This window comes from Carassius gibelio, chromosome A23, assembly GCF_023724105.1.
Source record: "Carassius gibelio isolate Cgi1373 ecotype wild population from Czech Republic chromosome A23, carGib1.2-hapl.c, whole genome shotgun sequence".
Classification (NCBI taxonomy): Eukaryota; Metazoa; Chordata; class Actinopteri; order Cypriniformes; family Cyprinidae; genus Carassius; species Carassius gibelio.
The window spans coordinates 11,691,084-11,701,688 of record NC_068393.1 but is presented as its reverse complement, the minus strand read 5'-3'; the positions used below and the strand labels follow the sequence as shown (position 1 = coordinate 11,701,688).

Here is a 10,605-nt window from a genome sequence, read left to right as displayed (position 1 = left end):
TTTTTACCATGGGTTTTCAAATTTTAAAACATTTGTCCCAGTTTGGGACAAAGGTGAAAAAATAAAATTGAAATAAAATATCTGGAAAAATAAATAAATAAACCGGCAGGAACTTAACAAAACAAAACCACATTTTCTAGAGTCTCCTGGTGTTGTGGTTCACAATACAACTTCAGTGTCTTGGTTCGCTCTATTGGAGGTGTATATTAAAACACAAAACATATTCCACTTGATAAAATATACTTTTATATTTCAGCAAAATATGCTTACAAATAAAGAATACTGCATTTACATTGTTTACATTTCTTTCATGTAACATTTGTCTCGAAAATAAGAACACAGTATGGTCTGATTCAGTTTTCTTTGAAACATATCTTTCAACCTCAACTCAGGATGGGATGCCACTGCTTTAGTTCACAGATCACCTTTGTATTTCCTAGTCTTGAGTCAAATAAGTTTAATAAGAATGACGCGAACATAATAAATATGCAAAATTTCATCATCGCTTCTCTAACACAAGTCATTGTCAGCTGTGATGATAGAACAAACCCCAGTCATAATTCAGTTATGCACAACAGTCTATTGTAAAACAAAAACACTTCAAATTAAACAGAATTAAATAGAATGGAACATTATTTATGCGAGATGGCGTTTCTGTAAAGCTGCATCAGTCAAAACAAGAACACACAAACCAGAAAAAAAACATACAATATATATATATATATATATAAAGCAAAGATCATATAAGCATTTTCAATCTAACTTCTAAATCAGATATAAATATAAACGATTTCTGAAATATTGTGTACTTTATATATTACACACAGTGATATCTAATCTATGTATAAAATAACATTTTAATAACAAATAACCTTTGAGAACATTTCTTATCATTTTATGTACTGGGGAAAAAAATCATTGAGTCTCATGCAAAGAAATGTTTTATATAATAATTCAAGTCTTTTTTTCCTGTTTCTTTGCAAATTTGCCACGAACCATTAAAGCGCCTTCCTAGTCCTTGCTTTTACTTCCGTTCTTTATAAGAACTAAACAGTAACACTTTATTTTACTCAAAGCTGTGACAGCTGGGGAAAGGGAGATTCACTTTTGTGACCAAGAGTATGTTTTAGTTTTTGTTTTATGGTACATTATACACTTACAGGCTAAATATTCAAGTTGCATGAATTGAAATGAAATATTTTTGGTCTAATAATTCCCAGTTAGATATAATATTCAGGATCTTGTCTCTACACAATAAAGCTCATCACCATAATACATTCATTTCATTGTGCAACATTTTGGTCCAAGCAAATGACCCACTGAGAGAAGGTCTCCAATGACTGAATCAATCAAAGACAAAAAGAAAACTAGCAGTTTGAAACAAAGACGTCCTTTAAATATCAGAAACTCTTCTCTACAACAGACAGTGGAGACAAAAAAACTGCTTTAAAGGATCAGCCAATGACAAGATGACCTAGCACATGTTTCATCTGATGACAGTAACGCTCTTCAAACTGGGACAAACTCCAATTCTGCGGTAACAAACTAATCTCCATTACACTCGGAGTGTGAAAAATAGCTGAGATGTCTGAAACAAGGTATTTTAAATGATCATACCATGCCAAAATGAAAAGATACAATAATTTCATAAACATTGTCAGTACTCAGACACTCAAGCTCTAGCCTTTGGCCTTCATCTGATTAATGGTCCGTTTTGGTCACAGCAAGGATGATATTAAAGAAACTGCTAACATAAACCAACACAAGTGCTACAGGATAAAATAGAAATGAATGAACGCAAGGACCTTAACAAAATATTCATTAACACACTTCATACTGTGGCTGCTAGTGACCTATACCAGATCCATAACTGTTAAGTATTTTCTACAGCTTACTAGATTCTCTTCAGCCAAAGAAAAGCTGAACAGAAAATAAAACAGTCTCTGAAGAAGACCCATCATTTCAGCTGCTCTCCCCCCGTCCCGTGCTCTCAGATGTGGATGTTGTGGTAACGCCCCTTCATTAGATCTAGGTCCACTCTGCGAGCTTCAGCGAAGCTTAAAAATGTTCCTAAACCCAGCAGGTTCAGGACCGTGATGAGGCCAAAAACAGACGCCCAGGAACCAGTGGCCTCGATCAGATACCCTGAGAAATACACCATGATGACCCCTAACACACACAGACACACACACAACAGCATTAACACATACAGCACACTTACAATTTACTTAAAAACTGAGTCCTTGTTTCATTCATTAATGTAAATTTGACATTTATAAAATATCAGTGGCTTTACACTATTTTTACCTGTAAATGCTCCACAGGTATTCATCACTCCTGAAAGAAAAAAAAAAACATTTTATAGATTTAGATTAGACAAATATAATAATGAGACTGACTGGTGATATTCTCTGTGCCGTTTAAATAGCAAACATGTTGCTTATTGTAAAATAACAATATGTGCACAGTAAGAACGATTACTCTAACAATATCTACAGAGTTTAAAAACATTTTTTACACTGTAACTATAATGATAATGACGGAGAGGACCCTTGTCTAACACTATTAAAAAACAATTAAAATTTTACTTGAAATAAAATCAACGCATTTAAAATAAATTATGAAGAATCCTAAACCAAAAGAAAATTTGAAATGTTGACTTGGCAACTAACTGAAATAAAGTAAGTTTAAGTACTGAAAAAAAATAAAAATAAAATACATACGAATAAAAACTATAAAATAATTTGAAATCACTTTCAGAGCATTTCTGTTTTCCAGCTGATGAACAATAAAACCACTGACAGCCAATCAAAACCCTTTTCTACTGATGCATATGTTTAGAATAGACAATGTTCTTGTCCATTGGTGTGAAAGCTACTATAGTTATCCTGAAGTGTGCAATCATAGTGTGGATTAAAGTATAGAGAATGCTACAAACCAAACAGAGCCCCTGCACAGGATGGAGCCAGATCCTGAACATTCACTGAAACCCCACTAGAGAGAGAGACACAGTTACATTTTCACTTTCACTTTCATGCATTAGGCAGAGACTTTTACAAACAATTAATTAGAGCTTGAATTAACAGAAATCAAGGAATGAACATGCATTACTATATTCATTGTTTTCAGCGTATGTGTAAGAGAGAGTGGCATTACCAGTGGCTGAATGTGGTGAGGCCCATAGTAGCGGACACGAAAGCCACAGCTGTGGGGAAGGTGGTGGTCCCACACAGAAACAGAGTAAACACACTGGAGACGCCCATAGAGAAGAACTGAAAACACAATAATACAGATTATATTCAGGGTTTTTGAAAGAAATTCATACTTTTATTCAGGAAGGATACATTAAATAGATGTGAACGTAAACATATTTATTGTTAGAAAAGATTTCCATTTCAAATAAAAGCTGCAATTTTGGACTTTCTAATCAAAAAATCCTAAAATTATATAATGGTTTCTACAAATATTTTAAGCAGCACAACTGTTCTCAACACTGATGATAATAAGAAATGTTTCTTGAGCAGCAAATCAGCATTTTAGATGATTTCTGAAGGATCATGTGACACTGAAGTAACGATGCTGAAAATTCAGCTTTAATATATGAAATATATTCAAATACAGCTATTTTAATTGCAATATTTTATGGTACTATTGTTTTTTTTTACTGTATTTTCAACAAATTAATGCAGCCTTGCTGAGCATAAGAGAGTGTCCATTTCAAACATACCTGCATGAGTTTTCTCACTGATGCAGTATCAAAACCTTTAAAAGACAAAGAAGAGTGTGCCAGCTGAGAAACATTTAACAGATTTAGAAGTCATTACAATCATGTAGACTTGACATTTACAACAGACTCATAACACTGGTGGGAAAGAGCACGGTCACGACAGAACAGTGATTACAGGGTGCAGCCTTCACTGGATCATTACCAAAAAGACATGAGCATGAAGAACAAACAAACGTATATCTTTGAAGAAGAAACGGTGAGTGTTTTTGTGTAGCATGTATGGTTTCGTACCCTGACTGATTAGATGGTCTGAAAGAAAGCCACTAAACAGGGAAGAAGGGATGGCCACAAGCCATGGGATCACGTTAAACACCCAACCCTGAGGAAACACACATGCAGACATACCATCAAACACACACACGGGCAGATGCACACAGGAACAAGCAATGAACAATATGCAAGTCCACTGCAGGTGGATATACACTTTAGCGAATATGACTCAAACACACTCTCTGATGCACTGTGATGTGGAGCCCTCTCCTGGAGTTCAATCACAACAGCATCATGCTAACATGACCAGCTCTCTCTCTTTCTCAGAAATTCATAACTGGAGAAAACTGGAGAAAAATCTCAGTATACACATTCATATATGACACGGATACTGTTTTTAAAGGAGCCTAGTTCAGTTTACCTTGGCATCAGGGAAGGTGTCCTTGAAAAACGTTGGCAGCCATGACAGCAATGTGAAGAAGGTGCTAGCACAACACAAGTGTGTAATAATGACGGCGCTGAAAAACAGACAGGAGCGTTTAGGATGCATTTGAAATGAAGGTCACCAAAATTTGCTCATTGATAAATACCGGTATATTGTTGTTTAGATGAATATGTTTATAATGATGTAGATAAAGACTCCAGTGATACAAGTAGGCTAATAAAAGTGGTATTATTTTACATCTATTAAGGTGATACGGGCCATCTCACATGGGTGCCGCCATGTTGCGATCACATAACCAAATACTAAAATTTGGGAAAAATGCTTGTTAAATAAATCAATCATGGCTAAAAGCACATTTCTACAATGGTATCAGTAATCGAAATGCTTGCATTATTTGCATGATACTGGATCCAGTGTCCAGTGTCAATGTACAAATGTTGATTACACTTGCGTTTACTGTCAGAGTGCTCTAATAGTACAGTCGTGGCCAAAAATATCGGCCAAAAATTTATCTTTTCATTGGATAATAAGAATTGAATACGAGGGTTTACCATTATGAAATAAAAACTTTTTAATAATTTTTGTAATATTTTTTCTCAAATACTCGTTGGCCACAATTATATTGAATTTTCACAGCCTTCTTTGATCATATATTTACAAAGGGGGACGACATTTTTGGCCACAACTGTATACTTGTTCTCTTGCCAATTACTGTAACTCAAACTTTGAAGGAAAGCGTTGTTTATTTATTTCCCCATGAAGACTGAAAGAGTTATCAGAAGCTTAGTGATGGAAGCGTTGAAGTCATGTGACCTTAGTGTAGCTTGTTTATAGCTGACATTCAGCTTTTTACTTCTGGTGATTGTATTTAGGCTTCAAAATTCATACAAGTTGTGTTAATTTGTAAATACTATCATGATGAACAAAATGTATAAATATCTGCAATATCCAAAAGCCAACGGAAATATACTATTTATTTTGTCAAGGAAGTGATTCTCTACTCTATAATAATAACCGTTACTGCTAGAGCACACCCTCTCAAGCATAATCAAAATGGTAAAGTGCAGCAGCATTTTTAAATAACTGCATAATTATCATCAACTTTTCCTTAAACATTAATGTACACGTTAAACTAAAATCATCATGTATGCAGTAAGAAACCCTCCGCCGTGTTTAGCTGACAGGACGGAGAACTGTGTTACTGTTTCTGGGTGCTCTATATATAGACAGACATGGAACAGATGTGAATCAGGCCTTTATGGGAGCTTAGTAAAGACCCTTTGTTCAGCATCCATGCGCTCTCTCTCTCACACACACACACACGCAGTATTCAGGTCCTAATCTCACCACACAGCTGGCTGTCTGAAGAGACGCAGCCAGTTTCTCCTGGTCAGTTTGGACTGGGTCCCAGCGCTGCCCAGAGACTCCAGTGTGATGATGGGACCTTACAAACACAAGCACAATTAGTCTTTAAACAAACACCTGCTAAGGAAGGAATAACAGCACAGCTATAGTCCCTGTTCTGCATGGAGTGTATAAATAAAGACCCCCTGCTTCTCATGTACTTGTTAATAAAAACACACACATATATACACACATGCATACATTTACCCACATTTTAGCCAAGCTACCACAAATGACTTACACGGTTAAACCATAAAATATGACATTAGTTTATTACACAGTTGTCTAGAATCCTTGATTTTGATTGGGAAATCGTGTTGTGAAATATTTTTGCATATTTAAGAATGGCTACGATTTTTACAAAGGACCATACCATCAAAAGTTAGGGGTCAGTAAGACTTTGTAAATAAATGATTACTTTTATTCAGTGAGGATACATTCAATTGATCAAAAATGAGAGTAAAGACGTTTATAATGTTTTTCATGTTTTTTACAATTTAGGAATTGTATCATGATTGTCTGAATCTAAATCAAATTGTGAGGTGCCAAGAGAATCCCAATGTACACAAATGTTTGTGCTTCTATTCATATTCTGTACATACCTTCTCCTTTGAGCAGATACTTCCACATGCAGTACGCCCACAACAAAGACAGAAGCCCAGAGATGTAGAACACACTCTCCCAGCCATACAAGTCCAGCATCAGAGAGCCTATGCCTCCGATCACCAGAGTCCTACACACACACACACAGTTACACTACTTCAGTCTGAAAGACATCCGTTACGTTTCTAAATATAACAGTGAAAGCAGACACAGTCAGAGATCAGACACTAACCCCAGGTATGAGCCGGTTCCTACGGTGCTCATGAGGAAGCCCCTCTCACTCTCCACAACCTTCTGAGAGCACAGACTGGCCAGAGAAGGGTAGTGAACACCTGAGCATCACATGATAACAGCAAGAAAACAAACACTTGTATTACGGCTAACAACCAAACAACAGTCAATATGATAAATCTAACAAACATTTTTAATATAATAACTAATTGACATATGAATGATATTTTGGGCATCCTCGCACATTACAACTACTCACTTTCTATTTGATCCTGCACTGTAGATTGTGTATTGTAATGTGTAAGTACTACTGTATTGTAATATTACATTTTGTACCCATCTCATAATGCTGAATAATGTAAAGCTGTTTATTCTGATTAGTAGCAGAGGCCTGGCCGCCATTATTTACTTTGAACAAACTTTAATATTTCTGTATCAAAATCAAACTGTGCCACCATCTATGCTGGCAAAGGAATCAAAGTCATAAGCTTTAAATAAATTGCATATTTTATAGCAGTCCTTTGTCTTTTTACAGACCTCTTTCACTAAAACAAGGGGTCTGCAAAAAAGACATACTTGCAAGGCAGAGCATGATAGTGGTTAGATTTCAACACTTTGCCAACCACAAAACAATTATGCTCCACTCCACAGCAAAAGACCAATTCACATAAAAAAGGGTCACACTTTGCAGGAGGGAACATTTTGCAATTTGCTAACAATCTGAAAGCAAAGATTTACCAAACAAGTTTCCCCAAACTGCACAGCTCTACAGCAAACTACAGCCTCATTTAGAAAAATACTGAGAACAGCCGAATACTGTTTTGTAACTTTCCAAATGTGTAAACTATTAATGCAATTCAGTGTCATTAGATCTTATAAAGTAAAGAGTCAGAGCAGCATGAAAGCACATAAGCGGAGTTGTGTGAAGTTCATCTGGTTTTGTGATGGTGCGACCCCTCACCCTGCAGCAGGCCCATGAGGAAGCGGGAGATGGTCATGGAGACGATGGGCTGGGAGCAGAGATGGGCTAAGATTGGCGTGAAGGCGGTCATTGCTCCCCATGCTGCCGCTGACAACAGCATCACTTTTTCTCCTCCCACCCTAAACAAATCAACAAGCATTTATGAACACTACATCAAATCCAAACATGAGTTTTTGCATTTTAATTTATTTCTAAGCATTTCACCAGCAAACCAGATACCGCAGGGCTTGCAACACTAAAAACTTTATAGTGCTGCTTCCGTCTTTAGAACTGCAGCATGAGACCAATGCAGACAAGCGATTCATTGCAAGCTTCATTTACATCACCTGCTTTATCATGTCAAGTCCCAATTCTGAGCAGGCTGTTGCTCTCTAGACTTGTAGTTCTGTAACATTATTGTATTTTAGCTCACATGCGCATCATATTATTAACACACCTGCAGTCATTATTTTTTAAATATAAACTAAACAAAATTATGAAAAGCTAAACTACATCTAATCTGGGACAGACATCCACTGCTAGCTGTTTGGCAATGTAACCAGTGTGACAATGCAGACGAAATGTTAGCCACAACCTGCTCAACAAATATTTAAAGCACTTCTTCCACATGGCAACTGTGACGGTTTTAAATAGAGCCACACCTGTAAAACAAAGACTGCTGTCACATTAACGCAATATCTGAGTATTCATGAATTCACTGTTCAGCCGTTCTTCCTTTCAGACCTTAAAATAGTGTTGTGAATCAGTGAAAATGAATGCCGTTTTACTATTAATTAAGAGAAAGTCAGTTTCATTCAAAACTATTTTATGCGACCTACTAACTGTTGCCCAACTATACTTACAATTATATCTTCTATTAAAATCTATTAAATTAGTTAAATTACTAAGAAGTAATTCCATTACTTATTTAAGAGCCTCTCTCTCTTTCTCTCTCTCTCTCTCTCTCATACATATATATAATTATATAATTTATATTTTCAATAGTACTAATAATTTAAACATAGTAGACAAATAATGACATTTCATTTCTTGTTTCACTAACCGGTCACTGACGTAGCCTCCCAGCACCTGAGTGAAGCAGTAGCCCCAGAAGAAGCTGCCCAGCACCATGCCGGTCTCTCTCTTGGACCAGCTGAAGCGCTCGGCCATGTTCGCTGCACAGATAGGCATGGCCACACGGGCACAGTACAGCAGGCATGACCCCAGCAACAGCACCAGTGTCCATATCCTCAATACTGGCCTGCAGACAGAAAGACAGACAGATACAACCATATGAAGCAAGGATTATTTTGATTTTATTTTTTCACAATAAACTATGAGACGTTATAACAGGCCAAAGCACATAAATTACATTTCTAACTGGAAGCTACATATCTAGGTTAATTTGCTTCAGATGCATTGACTAATGCTGATGAACTTAGTTCATCAACCTTTAAAAAAAAATGACCTAAGTTGCTGCCAAAATGTCCTGAAAGTGTCCTAGAATAAAGTGAATTTGTGCATGATATTACTATACTTTTATTTTATAATGTATTAATATACTTTATTTACTATACTTTATTATCATAGCACTGTACTTATTTGTTTTGAATTAATAATCATTATTTAGAGGAAAGTTTGGTGAGGTGGTCTCACCTGGTCCAGTTCTGACTGGACTCTGCCCACTTCTTCTGTGCTGCAGCTGGTCCGACATTATCTGCGGGGTTCTCCTTAATACCTGCCAAATCTGGACAAGAGTTCTTTCCATGTTTTTGTAGAATTGCCATTCAACGCCAAATATATCCGTGTGTGACTATCCGCTCTGTTTATCCTCTCGGTCCAGTCTGTGCCAGCGTGACAGGCAAAAAACCAAAGCAATGAAAAAAATATATGTTTCTATTCCAGTTTCTTGGCGGAAGCATCTCTTTATGAGACCTCTGCCGCATCCATTGCGCTCCGGCGACTGACAGAAATGAGCGCACTTTCGGCTTTCACAGCTGCTATTACGCAGAAGAAGGAAATTCAGCTTTTTCCTGATTCCTGAAGTGTTGATGATGATCCACGTGTCAGTTTCTTTTTTCAGCCACGCAGTTCCTCCAACCACTGGCTCTTTAAACCAGGAAGTAACGTGACTCAGCCCCTTCCACTCATAACGATAGAAATTCAGGCACGGCTATCTAAAAGCGTGAATGTGAAACTGAGAATCTTATATTTTAAAGGGCAGATTTATTAGACGCAACATCACTAATGGTGTCGAAGTTCAAGTTATTACAGATGCAGTGATGCACATTATTTTGAACAATTCACTTAAAAACGGCTCATAAAAACGATTATTTTATTATTTTACGTCAATTGCGTCATTATGTGAGCAGTCTGGCGTCCAGTAGCTAAACATTCAGGTAGGTTTATGTTATTAATGGTGTTTATTATACGCGTACCAGTCCAGATTGCTCCAGTCATGGTTCAACTCATAAAACAAACCCAAACCTGCTTTTACAGTAAACAACACTAAAATTCATTTACATTTCTTGACTGAAATAGTTTTCCACTTTTTGATTATCTTCTGTTTATCTAAACTAACTTTCATATGCGTGTTGATAAAATGTCAGACACAAATCAAACATTTCTACTAAGCTATTAGTTAATTTATTCAAATTTTCAGTCCATTAGTAAACTCCTCGGTTCACTCCAGCTGTTCTTACCATGGTTCTTACGATCAGATTATCCATCATTTTTATTATGAATCAGACATATCTGATAGAGACAACTGTCATTATTAATAGAAGATACATAGTGAACGATTCTTTCAGATTCGCTTTGTGAAACGGGTCATTCGACTCACTGAAAAGAACCGACTCAAAAGAACAATTTGTCCATTAATCGAATTGTGCTTCATTATATACGAGAAAAGAATAGTCAAGTCTAGGTTAATAATTTATTACCTGGATAATATTGCATTGCCAA

At 36.4% G+C, this 10,605-nt stretch overlaps 1 protein-coding gene across 1 annotated transcript; it reads right to left on the bottom strand.

Moving 5' to 3' along the window:
* Positions 1-223: 223 nt before the first annotated feature.
* On the bottom strand, positions 224-9,747 carry LOC127944420 (solute carrier family 17 member 9-like). Its single transcript, XM_052540326.1, has 13 exons — positions 9,298-9,747; positions 8,705-8,902; positions 7,642-7,781; positions 6,682-6,781; positions 6,449-6,579; positions 5,790-5,886; positions 4,419-4,515; positions 4,019-4,106; positions 3,728-3,762; positions 3,157-3,272; positions 2,939-2,994; positions 2,308-2,337; positions 224-2,169 (listed from the first exon to the last, which is right to left on the bottom strand). The coding sequence occupies exons 1-13, from the start codon at positions 9,426-9,428 to the stop codon at positions 1,991-1,993; spliced, it is 1,398 nt and encodes a 465-aa protein (XP_052396286.1). The 5' UTR covers positions 9,429-9,747; the 3' UTR covers positions 224-1,990.
* Between the last annotated feature and the right edge of the window lie 858 nt (positions 9,748-10,605).

Bases quoted from the DNA above. Each gene is read 5' to 3' on its own strand.
- LOC127944420 (XM_052540326.1), bottom strand. From the start codon at position 9,428: ATGGCAATTCTACAAAAACATGGAAAGAACTCTTGTCCAGATTTGGCA. The intron at 6,782-7,641 runs GTGAGGGGTCGC...TGTGATGCTCAG, and splicing joins CCTCATGGGCCTGCTGCAGG to GTGTTCACTACCCTTCTCTG. The intron at 4,107-4,418 runs GTAAACTGAACT...GTGTTTCCTCAG, and splicing joins ACACCTTCCCTGATGCCAAG to GGTTGGGTGTTTAACGTGAT.